General features: G+C 36.5%; 1 protein-coding gene and 1 pseudogene across 2 annotated transcripts in view; both read right to left on the bottom strand.

Moving 5' to 3' along the window:
* The window catches only part of Ppp2cb (protein phosphatase 2 catalytic subunit beta), a 33,327-nt gene extending 12,469 nt beyond the window's left edge, over positions 1-20,858 (bottom strand). Inside the window, exon 1 of one of the 2 annotated variants that reach the window (XM_078031153.1) lies at positions 20,361-20,858. In XM_078031153.1, the coding sequence (XP_077887279.1) occupies positions 20,361-20,462 (102 nt within the window). In that variant the 5' untranslated portion in view covers positions 20,463-20,858. The remainder of the gene's footprint in view (positions 1-20,360) is intronic. The other variant, XM_078031154.1, reaches the window with a different exon arrangement.
* LOC144370433 (mitochondrial import inner membrane translocase subunit Tim8 B pseudogene) lies at positions 5-20,354 on the bottom strand (annotated as a pseudogene).
* Positions 20,859-25,647: the final 4,789 nt, after the last annotated feature.

Genomic DNA, 25,647 nt, shown 5'->3' on the forward strand with positions numbered 1-25,647 from the left:
TGGGGAAAAAGATCAGGGGGAGAAGAGAGAAAGAAACTACTAATATATGCTGTAATTTTGAAAACATTGTGTTAAGTGATACAAGTCAGTCACAAAGGGTCATGACATAAGGTACATTTACATGCAATAACCAAAATAGGTAAATCTGTAGAGACAGAAAGTAAATGGGAGGTAGAGGACTAGAGGAACTAGGGAGTTCCTAAGGAATATAAAGTTTCTTTTGGGGGTAATGAAAACATTCTACTATTGTGACAGACACACACATAATATATGAGTGTATTAAAAGCTACTGAAGTGTATATTCTAAATGAATTAATTATATAGTACAGAAATTTTCTTTCAATAAAGCTGTGTTTTAAAAAAATAATCTTATTTACAAGTTTAAAAGGTCAATGAAAAAATTAATAATCACTCAAGTTCTTGTATAATTTTTTTTGGGGGGGGCTTTTACAGGGGATTGAATTCACATGTTAGTCAAGAGCTTACCAGTAAGCTATATACTTATCCCTAGTCTTTTTTTTTTTTTTCTTTCTTTCTTTCTTTTTGGTTTTGAGACAGGGTCTCACAAAATTGCCCAGGCTGGCCTTGAACTTGCAATTCTGCCTCAACTTTTCAAGGGATTACAGACATGCACTACCATGTCTGGTATTCCACAAATTCTTACATTGATTCACAAAACAACCTTCACTTCAGCTTCTTTTGATGGTGGGGATTGAACCCAGGGTCTGACCATGGTCTAGGAAAGCACTCTACCACTTCAGTTACACCTTCATCCCCTAATCCTGGACTTCTTTAATCTACAATTTTATATTCAGAGTTAAATTAGAGTATACCATTAGGAGGCGCTGAAGTACAGAATTTATGTATTAAATATTATATTTTTCATTGATGAATACTTTCATCCTTTGTTATAGATTTCCTTTATTGTTTATTATCATTTTTAATAGTTTTAATAATGTGTACTTGTTGTTACTGATGGAAAATAACCATGCGTTGCCTGAAGACCTTTTGGTTAGTGACAGACTGTGTATTTAAGTGGTTCTGAGAGATTAGTGAAAAACTCCTATGATAGGTCAATTGAGGGACAAGGTAGCTGTCATAATATCACAGCACAATGGATCATTCATGTATTTGTGGTGATGGTGGTTTAAATAAACCTACCATGCTGCCAGTCACATTATGTAATACAATAAATGACTGTTACAGGTTTATATATTCAATGTTATACTTTTTGTTAGTTTAAGAGTATACCTCTCTAAAATTTTACCATGAAACGGTACGCTATCAGCAACAATCTCATACATCTTCTGTTTACTGCATTCTTGATTGTACCAATTTTCTCAAGTTAATCTTGATTTTAAGTTTACTCTAGATATTTCCATGGTGAAATCACCTAATGATTCGATTCTCAAAACATAGCCCCTTTCTTTGTTGTGATATAACTCTGCTGGTATTTTAAAAAGTATTTCTTGGTCTAATACTTCCTTGCCTTAGGCATGTAATAAATTTTGTGTTCTTTTTCCTGTTTTAAAACACACAAACATCTTCTCTCCTATATGTGTGTGGTGGTGAGGGTATCAAACCCAAGGCTTGTGTATGCTAGACAAACACTACCAAGGAGCCACATTCCCAGCCTATATTTCTTAAAATCAAATTTTTTTTCACAATGCTCTTGTAAACTAAAATCTATTTAACTGGTTGACACTGCCCATATTAAGTTAAGGAAGCTCTTCCTAGAATTACCACAATTTTAGTTACAAAGTAATATTCACCTGATGGCATCTATTTTGGTATTGTCAAATCAGTCTTCGATTTTCTAATGTTATTCTTGCATTCCTAGGATAAATACTCTTTGATCATAAATTATTTTTAAAAATACATAGCCGATTCTATTCCATCTATGTTCTTAAGAGCAAAAATGTATACTCGAGCTGGGGGTATAGTTCACTGGTAGAATATATGCTTATATAAGCAAGGCCCTGAGTTAATACCCAGGACAAAAAGTTCTACACTTTGCTAAACTTGTCTAGTGTTTTGATTTATCAAGGTATCATTAACTTCATAAAGTAAAGTACAAAACTTTCCTTCTTTTTTCCTCTAGAAAATATAGTATAAGATATGATAACAACCTGTTTTTCAAAAGAATGTCTCTAAAACAAGTTGGGTCCTTTTTGAGGGGGCAGGCAAAGAATGATTAGGTTTCCGATTTAACTTAATGATTAGTTACATGTAAATAGGTATTGTGTCTTTAGTCAATTTTAGTATTTCTTTTTTTTTTTTATATATCTTTATTTATTTACTTTTATGTGATGCTGAGGGTCGAACCCAGTGCCTCACATGTGCGAGGCAGGTGCTCTACCACTGAGCTACAGCCCCAGCCCCCAATTTTAGTATTTCTTAAGCAAATTGTCCATTTAAAATTTTATCAAATAGCTACACATAACATTGAGATTAAAAAAAAATCTCTTTAACAGTCTTCATTTGTGCCATCACTATTTTATTTGATCAAACTTCCCAGATGTTTATTCCATCTTTATAAATAAGCAGCATTCAATTAATTATACTATTTCTCACTACTCTGGTTTTTGCTCTTTATTAAATATTTCTTTCCCTTGATTTTTTTAAAAAAATATTTATTTCTTAGCTTTAGATGGACATAATATCCTTACTTTATTTTTTATTTGGTGCTGAGGATTGAACCCAGTGCCTCACGCATGGCAGGCGAGTGTGCTACTACTTGAGCCACATCCCTAGCCCCTTTCCCTTGATTTCTATTTGAAGCCACTGTTGTTCTTAGCTGCTTCAATTAAAAGCAGCTCAGTAAATCTTAATCTTTGGTTTCTAATATACCACTATATTTATACAATTTATTAGTGCTGAGGGTTGAACCTACTAGAGCTTCTTTCTGCTACTGAGTTACATCCCCAACTGTCCATCTTCTTTTTTTCTACTCCCTACTTTTAACATTTTTTTTGCCATCATACTTACTTTTGTTTCTTTTATTTTTTGGATGGTGCAAAAGGAATAATTGAATAACTGGTGTGATACAACCTGGAATTTCTGAATTCCAAATAAATAAACAGTTTCACTTTTTGAACATTTGATCAGTTACTTTTAGCACCAAAAAAACTGCCAACAGTCATTCAACTCTAGCCCACTGGCACATTCATCTTCTTATAACAAGTCCTTTGCTGTTCTATCATTCTCTCAGGGGATAGTCTATTGCCCTCCTTTCTGTATAATCGGGGCAAATCAACTGGTGATGGCAAGAATAGTGTCAATGAAGCAGTGCACACAGCTAGAATCTCTAGTAGATCCTGACTTCGCCGCAAATTTATCCTTGCATAGAGCTCCACGAGGTGATGAACCTGTGCAGTGAATTGCGCCTTCTGAGGTTCAACAGTGACCAGGCACTGTTAACTCAGTTTCACCCACCTCTCCCAGTTCTGCCATTGTCAGAATAAGGTTCAGAAACCTCTAGTCAGTTTCTTTTGTAGTATTAGTACTGCTACTACCCTCAATTCCTTTCATTTTCTTATGTTACCGTCTTTTAACTTCTTGTACTTTATTTACATTCTAATGAATTATTGCATATATGATTTCAGATGCAGGGGAATTCCTCCTTTAGGAAAGGCTTGATTTTTTTTTTTTTTTTTTTAGTTCTTGTATATGGCTTCCCAAACTATAGTCCTTTCTTACTACAAATTATTTGCCATTAATTTGTGGCTGTCTAAATCTTCTATTGACTCCAATATAGTGGGTCTTATTACTGATTCTTGCAGTACTACATCTGAGACTGGTTTCTTCTCCCCCGAATCAGAGGTTTAAAGTGGAAGGGAGGAGTATGGGATCTGAATGCCTACAAACCCTGTTCACTTATGAGGTTTTCTAAGAGCTCACTGAATTGCAAAGGTGAATACTCTTGAAAATTTGCAGTTTCACTATATTCAGTTCTGTCACTGAAGGGCCCATACTCACTCCTTATTTCTCCCCATGAGCTACTTCCACTATTTCTCAGACACAAGGAACGAGTTAAAAATCCCAGTTAACTGTCTCTCCCCATAGATTTGAAGAAGTTAATAAAAACCCTTTGGCTTTTGCTGTCTCACCAAAGTTTCTTGGAGGGCAATATATAGAGGAGCAGTGCCCTGAGTTGTGCCTTCTTTTTGTTTGGTTACTTATTTTCTCTCTCTCTTTTTTTTTTTTTTTGGCTATTTATTCCTTCCTGTCCCTTTGCCTCCTAGTGGATGTGTACATTTGATGTTCATATCATTATCAATGTCAGGAAGGGAAACAGGTAACTATCCATTATACTTAATATTGGTTAGATCACATCAAAGTAATGTGATCCATATGTGGCAAAAAATGGGAACCGTGACTAAGAATTGTGCTTCTCTTCCACCTGAAACATTAACAAAAATGAAAATTACTCATCATTAGCAAATCTACTTTCATACCCTATTAGTGGGAATGTATATTCATACGTTTTCTTTGGAAAGCAATTTGCAGTAGCTAACAAAATGTTAACATGTTCTAAAGCAAAGACTGTTAGGTTATCTACCTCAATATCCATTCTACTCTTCTTTCTCAATAATTAAATTAATTGTATTCAAGACAGCCATACTCCCAGCTAAAAGATGGCCTTTCCTAGCTTTTTTGCCAATTGAAGATACAATAACAAATACTATACTGGGTGGCTTAAGTAACAGAAATGTATTCCTCATGGTTTTGAAAGCTGATAACTGAAAGATAAAGGTGCCACCCAACTTGGTTCCTGTTGAGGGTCTATTCCTGGTTTGCAGTGGAGTATGTATTATTATGTGGCAAAGAGAAAACAATCATGTTTCTTGTGTCTATTCTTGTAAAAACACTAATTCCATATACAAGGACAGCACCCTCATGACTTAGTCACCCTCCAAAGGCTCCAACTAATATCATACCCTTTACCATTCTCTAGCCTATTTCCTGAAATGGGCAGCTCCATAGCAATGGCAGATATGGGAAGATGCAGAAGACCAAAACTGTTCTCCCCAAAGATATATTTCCCCAATCCCTGGAATTTATGAAGACTACTTCCTATGACAAAAGGTGAAATTAAGGATTTTGACAGAGTTTATCCTGGATTATCCTGGTGGGTCCTAAATGAAATCATATATATATCCTTTTGTTTCTTTTTTGAAACAAGGTCTCCATATATTACTCAGGCTGGCCTGTACTAAAGTGATCCTCCTGCTTCAGTCTCCCAAGTAGCTAGGACTATAGGTGCAGGCCATCAGGTCCAGCTTATTTGTATCCTTATAAGAGAGGCTAAGGGAATTTGGGGACAGGCCTTTCCAGAGATGGCAATGTGAAAACAGATGTAGTCTGAAGTGATATAATCAGCCACCAGAAGCTGTAAGAGGCAAAGAACAGAGTCTCTTCTAGACTTTGCAAAGGAAATATAACCCTGACAACACCTCGATTTTGGTCTTCCAGACTTCAGAACTGCAAAAGAATATATTCTGCTTTATTAAGTCATCTAGTTTATGGTAATTTATTATAGCAGATACACACAAAAACCCAAAACAAAATACAGAAAGAATCTTGGTTTCCTGAACTTTGTAAGGCTGCCATATGGTACCAGAGCTCTGCATTTTCTGTTACAAAGTCCAAATCAAACTCTTTTTTTTTTTTTTTTTTTTTGCTGGGGAGAGGTACATGGGGGAGGGGGTGCTGGGGCATTCTACCACTGAGCTATATCCCTAATCTTCTAAAATTTGAGACAGGTTCTCACAAAATTGCCAAGACTGTCCTCAAACTTGTGATCCACCTGCCTTAGCAGGGTTTTACATGGCACTGGGCTCCAAACTAACTCATGGTTACACTACTGGAGCAAGCAACTCCATTTCTAGACATTTATGCTATCTATGAATAAATCTGTATGGATAAGTATGTATAAATATAAATATGTATAAATATATATGGGTATCAGAACAAGGATGTTTGCATTTAAGAGAAAACAATTGGGAACTACAATGTCCACTGAATAATTAAGAAGATAAACATGGTATGCTAAGTAACCAATACAAATATTATTAAACTATATTTGCTATAAAGGTTATTTAATATATAACCAAGAAAGGCAAGTCACAAAACTATCTGATCACCTCTTCTGGGAAAACCATTAGCGAGGCCCTAAGTAACTTAGTGAGATCCTATCCCAAAATTAAAAAATAAAGTAAAAAGGGCTGGGGAATGGGACTCATTGGTGAAGTGCCTCTGGGTTTAATTCACAGAACTATAAAGGACAAAAAAAAAAAAAAAGAGGAAAACCATCTTCGAGTTCCACACTAAGAAGCTCGTATGTTAGTTTCTCCAGATTTCTGGCTTTGATCATAGAGCACAGTACAGCCCCAGGTTTAGCCAGAGTATTAATGCACCAGGAGGTAAAGAAAATATTCTTAAACATAAGAACCAAGATACAGAAGCCAAATCCCATAGTCAAATAGATCTCAGTATGGTATAATACCTGGAAGACAGAAAAACAATAAGCAGAGATCTTTCAAGAGCAATATAACCTCCTGAAATGGAACCAGAAAAAATATCATAATGCCAATGAGATTGGAAATTAGTAAAATAATTATTATTTGGTTTCAAGTATCAGATAATTCATTTTTCAAGTCAAATAGGAAGAAATAACTAACATTTCGCAGGAGAAGTTAAAACAGAATCTTCTGGTTATATGATATTCAGAATTTAACAAGATAATTCTACTGTAAAATCTACTAAAGGAAATATTACCAAGAACAGTGGTAATAGTACCTGGACAGGACAATAGTTATTATCATCATAATGGTACAGCATTTGCTTTGATGAACACCATACACAACAATAATCTGACTCATCAAAACACTCCTTAAAGAATAGGGTATATGTATTCATGTAATAAACATTTGTCAGGTGTTGGCTATAGGCCAGGCACCAGATATAAAAAAGATAATTAAGCTCTCTAGTCTCAAACAACCTTTGACAATCTCAACTTTAAAATCATTGATTCAGTCAAAATTAAAAGACCATATTTTTGGAAAATGCCAATGAACTAATTATATAAGAGCTTTTGAGAATATAAGGCTTTGAATTAGCTTTGTCTAAATTGTTAAATAGAAGAAAGCATGTAACTATTTATACCAACTAACTTGTAATTTAAACTTGTATTTTCCTATATTTTAACATCAAAAGTTGATTTTTCAAGTCCACTTATAAAGATATTTTCTAGAATATTGGTGGCTTTGTCTTTTTCTAAATTTTTTTAAGTTGTTGATGGACTTTCTTTTTATTCATTTATTTAAATGTGATGCTGAGAATCTAACCCTGTGCCTCACACATGAAAGGCAAACGCTCTACCACTGAGCCACAACCCCAACCCATGGCTTTGCTTTTAATAGTTCCAAAACTTAATAATTTGACTATGAAACTTTATTGACAAAATTGCATTTATTCTCAGTATACAAGCATACACTAATGTAAAAGTCTTCAAATATAATGCATTTAAAAAATACTACTATTTTATAAGTATATGTTTTTCCTCTTCCCTCCATAGTACTACAGATTGAACTCAGGGGCACTTTACCAAAGAACTCCAACCCCCAACCCTTTTTACTTTCTATTTTGAGACAGGATCTCACTAAGTTGCTGAGGCTAGTCTTGAACTTGGGATCCTCCTCTGCCTCCTGAGTAGCTGGAATTACAGGTGTATGCCACTATACCTGGTTTAAGGATTTTTTTTTTTTTAATTTTAGTTTTAGTTGTCCAATGTAGTAAATATCAATAATACAGATTCACACATGCAGAACTCTTTGTAGTCATAAATACATTTAAAGAGGATAAACCACTAGATTAATTCCTCTGATTTCTTGATCTGCACGTCAACATGAAAGAAAACAGACCATACGGTTTACATTCTATAAAGATGTGTATTCCTATTCACTTCAACTTGTTTGCTAGTAGCTATTAGTAATAGCCTATTGCACTAATCTAAGTACAAATTTAGAATATTGTGATTTAAGAAACAAAAATCACAGTAAGACTTATATGCATACTAGGTCTATAATCCCAACTACTCAGGAGGCTGAAGTAGGAGGATCACAAATTCAAGCCAGCTTGGCATATATAGAAAGGTTTTTATTTCAAAAACCAAAACTAATCAAATGTTTTCTCTGATATGCAGATGCTAATTCACAATAAGGTGGGGGGTAGATATACTTTGGATTAGAAGGGAGTCAAGAGAGGGGAGAGGGTATGGGGATTGGAATGATAGTAGAATAAATAGGACATTATCACCTCATGTGCATATATGATTACACGACCCGACCCACGTAACTCTACATCATGTACAATCAGAAGAATGAGAAGTTATGTTCCATTTATGTATGATGTATCAAAATGCATTCTACTGTCATGTGTAACTAATTAGAAAAATAATAATAAAAAAATAAGCCTTAGTATATACACTGTAAGAATCACAAAGTTACTCTAGCCTCAGATTTATTTAAGCCAATTGGATGCACTTAGCCCATGCTTTTAATTTGAAGTGACTCCAAGAAGTAGTGAATGCCAAGTTCTATTCCAGAGGAATATTTTTAAACTATTGTCCAACACTGTATTCTAAAATGTCTCTAAAGTATGATTTTGATTTTAATCTCCCTTATTTCTGCAAAATTCCCAAAATTGGGTCTCCAGTTTTTATTTTTTAGTTGTAGACGGATATAACTCCTTTATATATTTTTATGTGGTGCTGAGGATTGAATCCAGTGCCTCACACTTGCTAGGCAAGCACTGTACCACTGAGCCATGACCCCAGCACCTGCAGCTTTTCTGTTGATTCCAGGTTACCAAATATTCTTCCAATAATTGCCCTTTCTGCTTAAATTAGCCTGGTAGACTTCATGCCAAGGGTATGAATAATGAAGTCCATACTTTTCTTTTACTAGCCTATAATTAGAACGAAATTATATGTACAAATCTTCCAGAAAACATGGGTTCTCCTCAGTCCCAATCTAATTGTGTACAATTAACGTCTTTAAATCCTTCTGTTTCTTTATTTAGACTAGGTATCCATAAACCTACATCTCTAAAATATGAAGTACTCTCTTCTCTATGTATAATCTAAAAACAGCTACTTTTACAAAATGAAATTCTCTGAGAGCTGATTCTTTGCTGTGCAGAAAGTCACATTATTTCATTATCATATTACTCAGAGAGGTCCTTAAACTGAGAAATTATTTTTCTCAATTAACAAAAAGCCCAGAACTGTTCAGCTTCTCAAGGGCCATCGGAACGGCAGCAGATTCTTCCCACCTATCTTTTTTTCCCACTTGTAAAAAGCAGAATTGCCATTTTATATAAATAAGAGATACACCTCTAGGTACCGTATCTGGTATCAGAGATACAGCAGGTAGAAGGGACAAAGCTGAAGAGTTCATACTAGCCTAGTCTGTCCCTTGCTTTTAACAGGTCTCCTTCAAGCACTCCTGACATAACTCACTGGTCAGCGAAGATATGTTCCCCTTTATCCAGTCACTAAGACGGGATCAGAACGAGGGTATATTTGCTACCATGTGCAATTTCAATTACAACTGAGGGATTTTAAAAAATTATCAAGCTTTTCCTACAGAGTTTTTTCTAATATTTATTTTTTGGTCATAAGTGGTCACAATATCTTTATTTTATTTTTATGTGGTGCTAAGGATTGAACCCAGTGCCTCATGTATGCCAGGTGAGCGCTCTACCTCTGAGCCACAACCCCAGCCCCATTTCCTACAGAGTTTTGACAAGATGATTCAGAAATGTTCATTATCACAACCGAAACAATATTTTTACTAGAAATCAAGCTATTCCATAAGACAGCTTCCAGTATTATTAAAAAAAAAAAAATCAAAATGGCTATCCCAGAAGCTAGGGAGGCTGAGGCAGGTAAACTCAAGAGACCTTGCCCCCAAATAAAAAATAAAAAGGGGTGGAAATGTAGCTCAGTGTGGGAAGCCCTGGATTCAATTCCCAGTACTGCAAAAAAGAAAAGCAAACAAAACAGTCAAATTGAACAGCAGAGATTAGAAAGTTCAATTCGAACTGATGTCTTCTATTACTATCAAAACAAACCAAAGCAATGCTCAACAGAGAATTTCAACTCTAAAATGGAAATCTCCTTCATATACAACCATTTACTGCCTTACTTTCAAATACAGAAATTAAAAGCAAGAAAGTATTATTACTCAATTGTTCTTTTCAGGGTATATAGTTATCTTAACCGTACACAGGTGCTACGAGATGGGTCAAGATACATGATATAGAAAAAAATACATGTGAATGAACTTTATAATAATACTTGTTTAGCTTTTTATCTATATAGTGTGAATAAAGTACTCTGCTGAGCCAATGTGAGCCAGTCCTCCCCAGAATATTTTATATTCACTGTACAGATACCCTCATGTTTTTTAAACACTTGATCATAATAAGCACCCTTTATTCAGATTTGTTATAGCAAGATGAATTTAGTTTGCCTTCAGGAAAAGAATGTGTTGGATTGGCAGAAGTTAACCATAGTGCATGTTCTATTTTTAGTTCTCAATGTAAAAGTCTTGTATGTTTGGGATTTCCAAGACCTTACCCAGGTTCAACAGTGGTTCACTTGAAGACTCATAAAACAAAATATATTCTTGTATTCATAGGTATAATTTATTACAGTAAAAGGACATAAAACAAAATAGGCAAAGGGAAAAGGCACATGAGCAAAGCCCTAAGGGTACCAGTGCAAGCTTTAAGAGTCCCATTGCAGTCAGGAAGAATGTACGTAATTCCCTTGCTGTGACCTGAGTGAAACAGGGAAGCACCAGTGTCTGTGATTTGTAATTGAGGGCTACCTCATCAGTGTCCTCTGCCTCGTTACTATCAAGATTCCAGACTCTCCATACAAACATTTTAAGCACAGTGAGCTATTCCTAACAGGGAATGATAGGAATTACCCTAAAATCCAACTTTCCAGGAACCAGCTAAGGGGAACCTTGCAACAAGAACTTTCTATAGATAGCAATCTCAAAATTGCTATGTAAACTCTTTTCTGCACAATTTATAATTCTGTTAATTTTCAATGAATGCTTTTTAATGTGACTTAGCTTATCTCTGAGACACAGATAAGACCAAATTAAAATCTGCAAAGTAGACTGTAGTGATGCTATATGACATTTAGCAGAGATATACCTAGACAGAAAGAAAGAAATTATTGCTGCATATCCTATATTCCTATTTGCCTATCCATTCAAATTTATTTCCCTTTTCACAAATTTAAGAAATAATCTTGGGGCTGAGGGTGTAGTTCAGAGTGCATGTTAATATGTGAGGCCCTGGGTTTGTTCCCCAGCATACACCACTCACCCACCCACAGTCATTTTCTTTCTTTTTATCATACTTGGAAATGAATCCAGGGGTGCTCTAACACTGAGTTATAACCTCAGCCTTTTTCCAAGACAGGGTCTAAGTTTCTCAGGCTGGCTTTGAACTTACCACTCTCCTATCTGCTTCCCAAGTAGTTGGAATTACAGGCATGTGCCACCATGCAATCAGCCAAATATTCTTTTTTTGCTGCTACAAAATTCAGTATGTCAAATGAAGCTTTGGGAATGATATTTGCATATAAAAAGAAAAATGAAATACTTTTTATTCCCTTCTATTCATATTTTAGAAATGCAAAATATTTAAATACACTTGTCTGCTGATCTTCCAACAAGTAACATTGTATTTTTTTTTGGAGGGAGGGTACTGAGGATAGATCTCTGGGGCATCTGACCACTGAGCCACATCCCCAGCCCTATTTTGTATTTTATTTAGAGGTAGGTCTCATTGAGTTGTTTAGTGCCTCGCTTTTGCTGAGGCTGGCTTTGAATTCACAATCCTCCTGTCTCAGTGTCCCCAGCCACTGAGACCATATTTGTTTTTGACAGTTCAGAAATTCTTCTTTCCCTTCTATTTATACACAAAAGGACTGCTATAATACATTTTAGATTATTTTTTACTCTCCAGGCAATTTCCTTGAAATCAAGCCACAGAACAGACTAATCTTTGGAACAGATGATAGTAGATTAAGTTAAAAGCACTCCAGGACTAAGTTAATATAAGCAAAGTTCTTGCCTTCCTAATTACAAGCTCTTCCACATATAGGGATTGACCTTTTTTAAAAAATTTTTAATACAAGGAAATTAAGCTTTCTTTGTACTTTAACAAGTATTTGCTTTCCCACATTTCTTTTTTCTATTTTGCTGCTGTTGTAGTACTGTGAATTGAATCCAGGTACTCTCTATTACTGAGCTACATCCTAATCCTTTTTATTTTGAGACAAGGCTTCTTTAAATTGCCTAAGCTGGCCTCAAACTTGCAATTCGCCTGTCTTACTCAGTCTCCTGAGTCTGCTGAGTTTACAGGTGTGTGCCACCATGCCTGGTTCTTTCCCAAATTTCTGACATGATTGACAATTTAAAAAAACAAATCAAGGCTAAGGGTGGTGGGACATAATTATAATCTGAGTAACGCTGAAGACTGAGGCAGGAGGACTGAGGACAATTTGGGCAACTTAGCAAAACTGTCTCAATATAATAAAGGGCTCAGTAGTAGAGTGTCTAGCACATGTGAAGTCTGGGTTCAACCCCCAGTACTGTAAATAAAGCAATAAATAAATAGCTTTTCAATCTGAAAATATAACTTTTAAAACTTCAAAACAAATTCCAGATGGTAATAACTGTAAAAGCTACCACCAAGCTATCTTACACAATGGATTTTATTAGTCATAAAAAGAAACGAAGTATAAAATACATGCTGTGAATATGGAAGAAACTTGTTTTTTTTTTTTTTCCCTGAAGAATCTTGAAACTACTGAACTGTGTATTTTAAAAGGGTGATTTTTATAGCATTTAAATTGTATCTCAATTTTTAAAACCTGAGGAGGGGAATCAAATGTGAAATACTGTGGAATCCCAATGGAGTCCTCAACAACAAGCATTCTTTAGCTTTCATAAAAGGAAAAATTTTGCCACTAGTCTACAAAGCATCAAATAAAGTATGGGTGTATATCATGATCAATGACTTCACTTCTTTCAAAGCCTGTGAGGTCATTGTGGATCTGTTATTAAGTTCACAGAGAGACAACAAAAAGTGTAACTGTGCTGCCTCATCTTTTTTTTTAAATTTTTTAATATTTATTTTTCAGTTTTCGGCGGACACAACATCTTTATTTGTATGTGGTGCTGAGGATCGAACCTGGGCCGCAGGCATGCCAGGTGAGCGCGCTACTGCTTGAGCCACATCCCCAGCTCCTCCTTATCTTGTTGTAATAAATTCATGTGACATTTTACAAAAATGGATATTCAAAAGAGGGATTTGGCCAATGATTACAATGCAACAAGAAATGAATAGTAGTAGCATAAGGAAATGAAATTCAAATCTAAAGTATATAAAATAGCTAACTGTAGGAATGTTGACAGTGCTGCCATTAGAAACTCTAGATATACAGCTGGAAACTTAGCAATAAAAATAAACCAATGAGATAAATAAATAAAAATGCAAATGTATTGACACAAATGAGGAAAGTGGTTGTGATAAAAGGATGAAGATATTCCAGAGGAAATGACAATGGCAAAAATCTCATTAAAGCAATTTTCAGAGATATTTCACAACAATGAAAACACAAAGGAGAAAATGTTGAAAGCTGATCCAAACTTAGGGAGTATGGCAGTTTATCACCACACAGAAAAGACACATATTCTATATCATAAATTATATGATAGAAAGGCAAGCACTGTTTAAGCTGTCTTTTTTTTTTTTTTTAAGTTGTGGATGAACACAATAACTTTATTTTTTACGTGGTGCTAAGGATGGAACCCCCTGCCTCACATGTGCAAAGCAAGCATTCTACCACTGAGCCACAACCTCAGCCCCTCAAGCTGTCTTTTTTGAGACAAAGTCTTGCTAAATTGCCCAGGTTAAGTCTTCAAGATCCTCCTGACAAAGCCTCTCAAGGCATGTGCTAACATGCTCAGCATTCAAGCTGTCCTTGATTAGTTTTTTATTTACAAAGAAGTATCAAAAAAAATTTTTTTTTTAAATTTTGGAGATGTGTGCGAGGCAAGTACTCTACCACTGAGATGTATTCCCAGGCCTCACTTTATTTTCAAAATTACCCTAAAAATAACAAAATAAAAGTAAGAAATAAATTAAAAAAGAAAGAAAAATGAGTATATTTATCAGATTTTTACCATATATCAAGTAGCAATCTCAAACTGCAATCTGAAATCTGTACATCATAATACCTGTGACGTTCTTTTAAAATCTCCCCAAGACATAGTCAATCAGTTTCTGGGATGGAGTCAGGAACCTCTAATTTATATTTGTTTTCCAGGTGATTTTTTTGTGCACATTTAAAATTTAAGGGAAAGATGGGACAATCTGACTACATAAAAATGGTAAAACTTGGATATTCAAAATCACCAAAAAAACCTCCCCAAACTGATAAAGAATACTTATTTTAAATATTTTTTTAGTTGTCATTGGACTTTTATTTTATTTATTTATATGTGCTGCTGAAAATTGAACCCAGTGCCTCACACATTCTAGGCAAGGGCTCAACCACTGAGCTACAACCCCAGCCCCAAATATTTAAAATTTAAAAATGACTTTTCTAATCATCAAAGAATTTGTAGAATCAAGAAAAGATAAAATGTAAAATGAAACAAAACAATATGCCGACTATTAGAAAACATTCATGTCACACCCACTCTGATTCTGATAAATCTGTGTTTTCTCCATGTATTTTGGTATCATATTTCATTTATTGTACTGAAGTTCTTTTTATAAACAAGATTTGTTATAAAATATAAGATAAAAATCTATGTAGTGAAGAATTAGCTCCACCCAAAGAGAGATCTGGCCTTTGACCCCTATGTCCAGTTTGATAAAGAATGTCTCTGCCTGGGGACTTAAAGGTTTTGGGTAACTTGGTATAATATCTGCTTTTAGAGGAAATGGAAGACAAAAGCAAACAGGCCCTCTTGGACTTCTATGCCTCTTTTCCCCTGGGTGACCCTAGTTTGTATTCTTTCCCAATTATGATAATAAACCTCAATTTTGAGTAGAAAGCATTTAGTGAGTTGAATCTTTCCTATGAGTGACTCAACCTAAGAGTGATTTGGGGAATCCACTTGAAATTGGTGCAGAAGTGAGGGCAGTCTCAGGAATGTTCCTTTTAACCTTACAGTTGTCTAACCTCTCAAAGTTGGTAGAAAAGATGAGGACAGTTTTTGGGTTTTGGGGACTATGCTCTCTGACTCCTGCAAAATCTCTTTTTTCTTCGATGCAGAGCATTGAAGCCAAGTGCTCCAGCACTGAGCTATGCTAACCCCTACAAAATCCTTTTTGATTATAAAAGCAAATCACATAATGAAGAATTTGGAGGGTTTTCTCTGACCACCCCACCAAAGTGTCTCTTAGTTGGACATAGTGGTACATGCCTGTAGTCTCAGTTATTAGGGAAGCTGAGGCAGGAGAACTGCTTGAATCCAGAAACAGGGTTAAGATCCCTATCTCCACACACACACACACACAAAAAGGGTCCTAAAATCAGTAATCTTAATCACAGGTTGCTACTCAGGATTGTTTAATTCTTTTGATCTCAAAAGTATCTCAGCCAAAGGATAGTCTATAACAGATGATAAACTGACCCAGGTTACAAAAGACACAACAGCAAACTAAGTCTAGGCTTAGCTCTCCCATTCCCTAGAAAGCAACCAATCTGTAATGTATAGGACGTCTTCCCAGGGTCAATATTATGAAAGAAATTTAGACTCGAAAGTAACATATGGAAAAGGAAGTACTGGACAACATCTGGTTAGAAATAAAGGGACAGTAACAGAAAAAAGATGTTTATATGCAAATTATTCTTAACAACCTAAATGAGGTTTGCATTTCATCACAGTTACTTAAAGAAGAATATATATATATGATTTTAGCACCATTCTATTAAAAAAAACTAAATTCAGAAAATAGTTCGAATTTACAAACATTAACTGGGCATTGATTGTCTCTTCAATTTCTAGCACATTGTTTTGCTTTCACCAAAGGAGGACTATATTTAAAGTTCTTCAGAGTGTTTATCCTGAAGAAAAGACTGAGAAAGAAAATTTTCTGGACATGATTAAAATCAGAAGGCATATGCTGCAAATAAAACTACTCAATAAAAAAAACATTTTTTTAAAATATATTTTTTTAGTTGTTGGTAGACCTTTATTTTATTCATTTATTTATATGTAGTGCTGAGAACTGAACCCAGTGCCTCACACATGAGGCAAATGCTCTACCACTGAGCTACAACCCCAGCCTCCCCCAAAATTTTATAACGTAAGCAACTTCATTTTATCTACCTAGGTATATGATTTTTCATATCATGTCAATAAATTATCCGATTTAACAGCTAGTCATTAGTAATAGTTCATGCTATTTCTCATTTGGCTTAATTTCTTTACCTATCAGCTCAGACAGGCATGAAAAACCATGATTTGTTCAGTCATTAGAATTGGGTCTTACCCTCATATTCCACTGTAACCATGTCATTCTTTGTTATCATCATAAAGAAAAGAGCTATTTTCTACATCACTGCATCAGACTTTATCAATGGACCACCAAGGCTGGCATTAATCCTTGTTCAAGGGAAATTTTAAAATGAAAGCATCAGTAACCATCACTTTCCTTTTTCAGCTGGCAACATATCCCAGAGAGTAATGTAAAAGATTTTTTTCAACTCACAAAAATTGTTCAATATTACCAGGATCTAATCTTCATAAGATGATTCTGGACATTCAGGATTGAAGCATGCTATTTCACATTAATAATGAAGTAAGGTTGGAGGTGTAGCTCAGCTGTAGATCATTTGCCTAGCATACATGAGGCCCTGGGTTCAAATCCCCAGAACAACCACCAAAAAAAAAAAAAAACATACATAAAAAGGATAAAGTAATGTACCAGGCATGGTGGTACACACCTGTAATCCCAGCTTCTCAGGAAAGAATAACAAATTCAAGGTCAGCCTGGGCAACTTAGTGAGACTGTCTCAAAAAAAAAAAAAAAATGGGGGGGGTTGAAGTTATAGAATAAAATTTATCATTTCAAAGAGCCTGAAATTTTTTACCCTTCTCAAGGCAAGAGTTAAATATATATAGTTGTAGTTACAGTATGTCCCAAACAGTGCCAGACTGGGTATTAGACACAGCATTTTAAAAAAGTACTGCGCATACCACTGTTAAAGAAATGAATTACAGAAGCAGTTTCTCAGAGAGGACTCAAGATCACAATTAGCTTCAAAAGCTGGGTTGCTAATTTAGGTTACTGTAAAAGAGTCTTCTCAGAAGATATGCTTTACTATTTTATATCAACAATTTTTCACTAGGCTGAAATTAATCTCAAAGCCAGACATACCATTCACATTCTTACTTTGGTAGTCATTCGCCCACTAGCTGTAGCGTGAGTTTTATTTTTGCCACTATCTCAAAATAGGGACTTTACTAGTACTACTTTGGTCTTAATTTCAGCTGACAAGCTTCAGTTTTAGGCTGAAATTAGAAGAAGAATTTAATTTAAAAGAAAAAACCACTGCCTTCTCACGTGACTTTCTATAAAGTAGCACAGCAAACAGAATCCAAAAATCATGCAACTAAAAATGTAATGAAAAGGAATTTAAAAAGAGATGACATATAATTAGACTTAACTGTTTTATATGCCTGCCTTTTTTTTGCTCTGGAACCGAAGGATAAGTATTAGGACTTATCCAGGTACAATGAGGCATGCCTTAATCCCAGAGATTTGGGAGGCTGAGGCAGGAGGATCACAAGTTTAAGAAGAGCCTCAGTAATTAATAAGGCCTTCACTAACTTAGTAAGACACTGTATCAAAATAAAAAAGGAAAATGCCTGGAGATGTAGCTCAGTGGTAAGAGTGCCCTTGGGTTCAATTCCTGGTACAAAAAAAAAGAAGAAGAAGAAGAAAGAAAGAAAAAAACCAACTAAGTTAAGAGTAGTTACTTTTTACAAAATTCTACAGTACTTTGTGATGAAGAGGAAATACAATATAGTCATTATACATAAAAATCCTTTTAGGACTAAGGGATTCAATTCCCAGTGGTGGGGTGGAATACAGTAGAGGGCAGTGAGGATCTCTTCCTTTGAGGTACCTTCATCAGAAGTCATATCAACATATCTATTTTACATTTCTTTCCAAAAGAAAATGCATTAAAAAATTTATCCTTTCTTCATTTAACATTCACCACGTGCCTATTTTTTATCAGGACTTTACATGGGTACTATTAAGATAAAGTCAACTCAGGAGATCAGTAATTATTATCCCTGTATCACATAAAGGGAACCAGAAGTGCAAACACACAGGCAGCTAGAAGGATGTGGAACAGGATTTGAATTCAGACAGGTGGAATGCATAGCTGTTACAAAATCTAACTAGGACTAACATTAGAATACAAGAAAAATACATCTAAATATACACATAACCACAAGGTATGCCACAGATGCTAGCAGAAGACTGAAAATAAAGCACAATTCTGTATGTGACACTTATAGCTAAGACTTATTGACTTCAAAACTGGATATTTCAGTGACATCTCTGAGCTTTAGAGAGACATTTAAAAACTAAAATTTAAGACTTGTGAGATTACTACACAAGAAAAATTGAAGTAATTGAAAATGCAAGTAAAGTTTGTTTCAGAGAGAGAGATCATTTCCTCCACAGTTGTATTTACAATTTTTCCTGTTCTGTGTGGTTATTTAATATACAAAGATCATGTTCAACTTAAATTGTGTTATTAATTACTCTTCCATCTCTAAGTTTTGCTTAACTTTTTAAAAAAAATATTTATTTTTTAGTTGGACACAATTTTGTTTATTTATTTTTATGTGGTGCTGAGAATCAAACCCAGGGCCTTGCACAGGCTAGGCTAGTGCACTCCCGCTGAGCCATAACCCCAGCCCCAGTTTTGCTTAACTTCAAGAGTGCCCTGTTAATAAATAACACCAAGAAAATCTTTCCTTCTTTAGTGCCTTTCTGGGGCATCCTGACTTTCAAACGTATGACTAAGATAATTTTATAGATTCTGGATTGAAATAAATAACCTCCTTCCTTATCCCAAATCTAACTTTTCAACACAAAAATTTGGGAAAATTGTTTAGTTCACATTACAAAAGATGAATAAGAAAAACTCCAGACTTTAAGATGGAGATGGAAATAATTTTAGCAGTTTAAGAAAATACTGGGTACAGGCTGGGAGTAGTAGCGCACATGACACTGAGGCTGGAGGATCTCAAGTTCAAACCCACCCTCAACAACTTACATAGTCCCCAGGCAACTTAGAGAAGACCCCGTGTCAAACAAATTTTAAAGGTTCAGTGGATAAGCGCTCCTGGGTTCAACTCTAGGCACAACAACAACAAAAAATACCACTGGATACAGAATTCAGAAAACGAAGATCACATATTCAAGAACGACCTAAATAACTAGTCTCTTGCATGTTTTTTTTTTTTTTTTTTTTTTTTTTACTCTCTGGAAAAGAAAAAAACTTTATATACAGGAAAAATGGAAATTTCTGAAAAAATGCTACCCTACTCGAAAACATATCATTCAAAGCAAACACTGTTCTGAAATTTAATACTTGCTGTCTTGTTTCTGAAAAATCAACATTACTCCCAAGAACCACTCAACGCCAAGACTTCCACCAAAATCAATCTCGATTTTTAAAAAATCCGCCTGCCATCACGCCCACTTCTATACAAATGATTGACACACTCCGACTCACTGATTTCTGCAGGAACCCATTTATCTAAGAACAATTTTACATTACAAAATTCTTTAATATTAATGACTTTCAGATTAATTTTCGGTGCATATTCAAAGAGACTGCGTTTGAATAATTTTCGGGCATCCTAAATCGCCTCTACTGGTCGTCCACTTGTGAAAGAAGCTGAAGTGACAATGAACTCCCAAGAACAGTGAAGGGGACCATAACTGAACTTTGGGCGCGGGTTCCGAGAAACTCATTTCTTCAGTTCATCTACAGCGGACTCCTTAGGCCCGGCACCTGCGCGTCCGGCCGGGACCCAGGGGAACGGCGAGGACAGCTCGGTGCCACGTCCTGGACTGGCTTGGCCAGGCCACCGGGCAGGGGTGATGGGGGGGGGCAAAAGAAACGCCGCCCGAGGTCGCGCACGGGCAAAAGGGCCCAGAGAGGCCGCCGCGCCCGCCCCTCGCTCGGCCCAGCGCTCCCGAGCTTTTCTTTTCACTCTTACCTTTTCACACAGCGTCCGCACTTGGTTCTCGTTCAGCTGTTTACACTCATTCAGCTGCTCGACCCACTGGTCCAGCTCCTTGGTGAAGGCCTTGTCGTCCATGGCGGCCAGCTCCCCTTCCCCGCCGCCTCCCTCCCCCCTCCCCGCCCCCACCCGCCCCGGCCCCCGCCTCCGCCCGCGACGCTAGCCTCCCCGGACGCACTCGCCAGCTCTCAGCTGGAAACGAGGGGAGAGGTGGAGGGCGGCCGCGAGCCCAGGGCCCCGCCCAAGACCAGCGGGAGGCTCCAGGCACGCAGCCTCCGGGAGACCCCGCCCGCCCTGCCCCGAGTCGGTGAAAGGTGCGGGAAGTTGCTGGGAGCGCGGTGCAGGCCCTGGGCTCGGTCGGACGATAACTACTCGCCGCCTCTTCCCTCAATCTCTCCTCCCCTCGATCTGTCGGCCCTTCTCTCTCGCTCTTTCTCTCCCCTCCCTCTGGGTTTCCGTCATCGCCCCGGCATTTCCGCCGGGAAAAGGCGAGCAGGTGGCACCGCCAGGGCACGGCCCACAAGGAACAGAGCAGCGCCCCCGCGCGGATCGGCGGAGAAACGGCCCGAGGGGGCCCAGGGTCGCGCTTACTTGCTGGTCTCCCTGGAGCCTCTTTTCCCATCGGGCTCCAGACCTAGCTCGGCTGGTTCCTCCTCCCCACCCAGTTCTCTGGGAACTCTGTCTTCATTTTGGCCTCCTGGAGTGCTTTTTCAGCGTTCTGGATCGGGAATTGGAAATCTTGGGAATTCTCCCGTCAAGATTTCACTTTCTTGTAACAGGCATTCGATATGTATTGAATAAACAAATTATTTCTAGTCTTAATTCTAGCTGTGGAACGCTTAATCTTGAATCTTCCCTTTCAGCATCAGAAAGAGGAAAGAAAAATTATTTTGCGGTGCCAGGAATTGAAACCAGGGCCTCAAGCATGTTAGGCAAGCACTATACCACTGAGCTAAACTTTTAGCACCTTTTAAACTTTACACACACACACACACACACACACACACACACACACACACACACACACATTCTAATTAGTTATACATGACAGTAGAATGCATTTTGACACATCGTACATAAATGAAGTATAACTTCTCATTCGTCTGATTGTACACAATGGAGAATTACACAGGCTATGAAATCACATATGCACATAGGGTAGTAATGTCTGATTAATTGCTACCCCCATACCCCCTCCCATCCCTTCACTCCCATCAGCCCAATCCAAAGTACCTCTATTCTTTCCTAGCCTCCCCTTTTTGTGAATTAGCATCCAGCAGAAAAAACATTTGGCCTTTGGTTCTTTGGGATTGGTTTATTTCACTTAGCACAGTATTCTCCAGTTCCATCCATTTACCTGCAAATGCCGTAATTCCATTCTTTAAGGCTGAGTAATATTCCATTGTGTATATATACCACATTTTCTTTAACCATTCAACTGTTGAAGGGTACTTAGTTTGGTTTTGTAACTTAACTATCATGCATTGAGCTGCTATAAATATTGATATGGTTGTGACACTGTAGTATGCTGATTTTAAGTCCTTTGGTTATAAATTGAGGAGTAGGATGACTGGGTCAAATAGTGGTTCCATTCCAAGTTTTCTAAGTAATCCCCATACTGCTTTCCAGAGTAGTTGCACCAGTTCGCAGTTTGAAGTTGCACCAGAAATGTATGAGTGTACCTTTTTATCACATCCTTGCCAACATTTATTGTTGTTTGTATTCTTGATGATTGCCATTCTGATAGAGTGAGATGGAATCTCATTGTAGTTTTGATTTGCATTTCTCTAATTGCTAGAGATGTTGAACATTTTTTCATATATTTGTTGATGGATTGTATTCCTTCTGTTCAGTTCCTTAGCCCATTTATTGATTGGGTTAAATTTTTTGTGTTCTTTATATATACTGAAGATTAATGCTCTATCTGAGGTGCATGTGGTAAAAGTTCTCTCCCATTCTGTAAGCTCTCTCTTCATGTTATTGTTTCCTTTGCTGTGAAGAAGGTTTTTAGTTTGATTCCATCCCATTTGTTGATTCTTGATTTTACTTCTTGCATTTTAGGAATCTTGTTAAGGAAGTCAGTTCCTAAGCTGACCTGGTGGATATCTGGGCCTACTTTTTCTTCTATTAGGCGCAAGGTCTAGATGAAAGTCTACTTGTATAATTGCAATAGCTATTGCACTTCCTGAGGAGGTTAGACCAAAAGTTTTAAAAAAGGTAGATGTTTGCCTAAACCTGAAAGGCCCAGAATGAAATGAGAATGAGAATATTTTCCTAGTAGATTGGGAACAGGAGAAATGGGAATGATGAATGGTGATGAGGGAAGAAGATACTTGAATCAGAAACCAATGTTTGGAATTGACAAGATAATGTAGTTAGGGTTGTGCATGAGTAGATGAGTTGGGGAAAGTAGTACTTCTGAAAAGTTAAGTCAAATGGTGCTATAAAACAAAACACTTTTTCTTTGCTTTTCATCCTTCCATCCACCCTTCCCTCTTTCTCTTTTTTCCTTTCTCTCTCTTTCACATGTTCTGGCTATCTTGCCCAGACTGGCTTTGAACTTCCGGGCCTAAGGGATCCTCCTTCCTTGAATACAGGTGACCACCACCAAGACCAACAAATAAGAATTCTTTTCTGAGTGCTTCCTATCTATACTATGTGTTTTACATGTTCCTTCTTATTTATAACACTATTGTATAAAAATGTTATATAGTAATCCTATGAAGCAAATATTATTACCCTGAATTTTGTAATGAGGAAACAGACATGTATGGATTTCAAAACAGGTTCATGGGCTTGGGTTGTAGTTCCATGATGGAGCACTTTCCCAGCATGTAGAAGCCCTGGGCTTAATCTTCAGCACCAAGAACAGAAAAAAAAAAAAAAAAGACAGTTTTTTAAAATGTTCATGTATCTGACAAAGGAATAATGTCCAGAATATATAAAGAACTAAAAAAAACTCCCTAGAACATGTAATTTAATTTTAAAATGAACAAATGATATAAATAGATACTTCTCAAAAATTATAAATGTTTAACAAATAGTTTTTAAATTGCTCAATATCATTAACCATAAGATCAAAACTATAAAGATATTATCTCACTCTAGTTAGAATGGTTATTATCAAAACAACAAAAAAATGCCAGGCATGATGGTACACGCCTGTAATCTTTGCTACTGGGAATGCTGAGTCAGGAGGATCACGAGTTTGAAGCCAGCCTGGACAACTTAGCAAGACCCTGTTTCAAAGTGAAAAATGGAAAGGTCTGGGGATGAAGTTCAGTGGTACAGCACTTGCCTAGAATGTGCAAGGCCCTGCATTTGACCCCTAGTACTGCACAACAAAACAAAAACTGTGACAAGGATGTGGAAAATAAAAAACTCATATACTCTTTGTAGGAATGTAAATTAGCAACAATCATTACAAAGAACAGTATGGAAGTGCTTCAGAAAAACTCAAAATAAGTCTACCATATGATCCAGCTGGTCTACTTCTGGGTATACATACAAAGGCAATGAAATTGGCATACTTGTACACTCATATTTATTGTAGCACTATTCTCAAAAGACAAAATATTGAATCAACCTGGATGCCCATCAGCTAATGAATGGATAAAGAATATGTGGTGTACATACACAATAGAGTATTATTCAGCCATAAAGAATGAAATCCTTTCATCCAAAATGGATGGATCTAGAGGACATTTCGTTAGTTAAAATAAGCCAGACATAGGAATACAAATCTCACATGTTCTCTCATGTGTGGAAGTTTTTTAAAAGTCAACCTGAAAGTAGAAGAGTGAATTACTAAAGACTGAGGAGGTGAGGTGGAGTGGGAAGACGGGTAAAGGGGATCTGGAATTGATCAGTGCACATTGTACTTATTGCAAAGAGATATCACACTGAACTCATTAATATTTGTAATATTAATAATTGTAAAATTAATATATGTTAATATTTTTTAAAAGAACAGCATCCAAGTTGTTCATGCCACTTGGTGCCAGGGAGGAAAGAACACCACTACTTTTGTCTGCCTTCCACTCCCCTGCTTTATATTGTATGACCTCTGTAATCTATTGGAAACAGGGTAAATGGAAAGATGGTGGATTAGGAACTTGGCAGTTACAATATCAGGTTTTGCTATTTGGGTTGTGAAGTCATCTTAATAAACACTACAGCTGGATATGGTGGCATGTGCCTATAGTTCCAGCTACTCCAAGTAATGCCCCAGGGCTGAAGCAGGAGAATCCCTTGAGCACAAGAGTTTGAGACCAGCTCAGGTAACACAGCAAGACTGTCTTAAAAACAAAGTAAAGCAAAAAAATGGCAAAATAAAAAAACTATAATTCTTAAATTTCTTTCTTTGCTTTTTGCTTCTGTCTTACATGTGTGCATGAGTGCTTGTGTGTGCATGAGTGCTTGTATGTGCGTGTGTGTTCTCTTGTAGAACATAAACATCAGTCTCTAATCCTTGCTAATTACTTGTCATGTAAAACTGCAGTTCTAAATTTTGTGGTTTACCAAAAATGTTCTCATTTTAATTGTTTACCTTTCTCCTTTTGGTCAAAGAATTTAAAAATTATTTACATGATCAGATCCTTCAACTTAAATGTATATGTTAAATTTTGTTCCTACAGGGGCTGGGGCTATAGGTCAGTGGCAAAGCGCTTGCCCAGCATGTGTTAGGCACTAGGTTCCATCTTCAGCATCACATAAAAATAAACAAATAAAATAAAGGTATGCTGCCCATCTACAACTACAAAAAAGTGTTTGTTCCTACATAATTGACTAGTTTCTTTTAAAATATGTAAACATTGATTTTTTTCTTGATATATTTTACCATTTAAAATAGGAATTATTCATATTTTATAAGAATTATATACTGCATCAAAATTATACATGATATTGGTCTGTAAAAGATTCCTATAAAATTGTAATTCTCAAAAGATTAAAGGAATATTTTAACTCCTAGTTCAAATGCCTTCTGGTAATTGGAAGGTAAATATGTTGTTTATTGAAATCAACACAGGAAATTCTGTGGTGACACAAAGCTTCAAGAATTCTTGTGATATCTTGGGTGATAGAAGTATCTTTGTTATACCCATTTAGTAACTTCTGGTGGGCCCCTAGATACCCTCAGGAAGGGGCTGGTCATCAGAAAGACCAACCTTGTGACAGTTAAGTCAACTGTGGACTGGCCTGACTTCTAGGAAAGGGAGTGGTAAGTGGAGACTGAATAATTGGTCAACCAAGTGACCAATAA

The sequence above is a fragment of the Ictidomys tridecemlineatus genome, chromosome 14 (genome assembly GCF_052094955.1).
Source record: "Ictidomys tridecemlineatus isolate mIctTri1 chromosome 14, mIctTri1.hap1, whole genome shotgun sequence".
NCBI classification, from domain to species: domain Eukaryota; kingdom Metazoa; phylum Chordata; class Mammalia; order Rodentia; family Sciuridae; genus Ictidomys; species Ictidomys tridecemlineatus.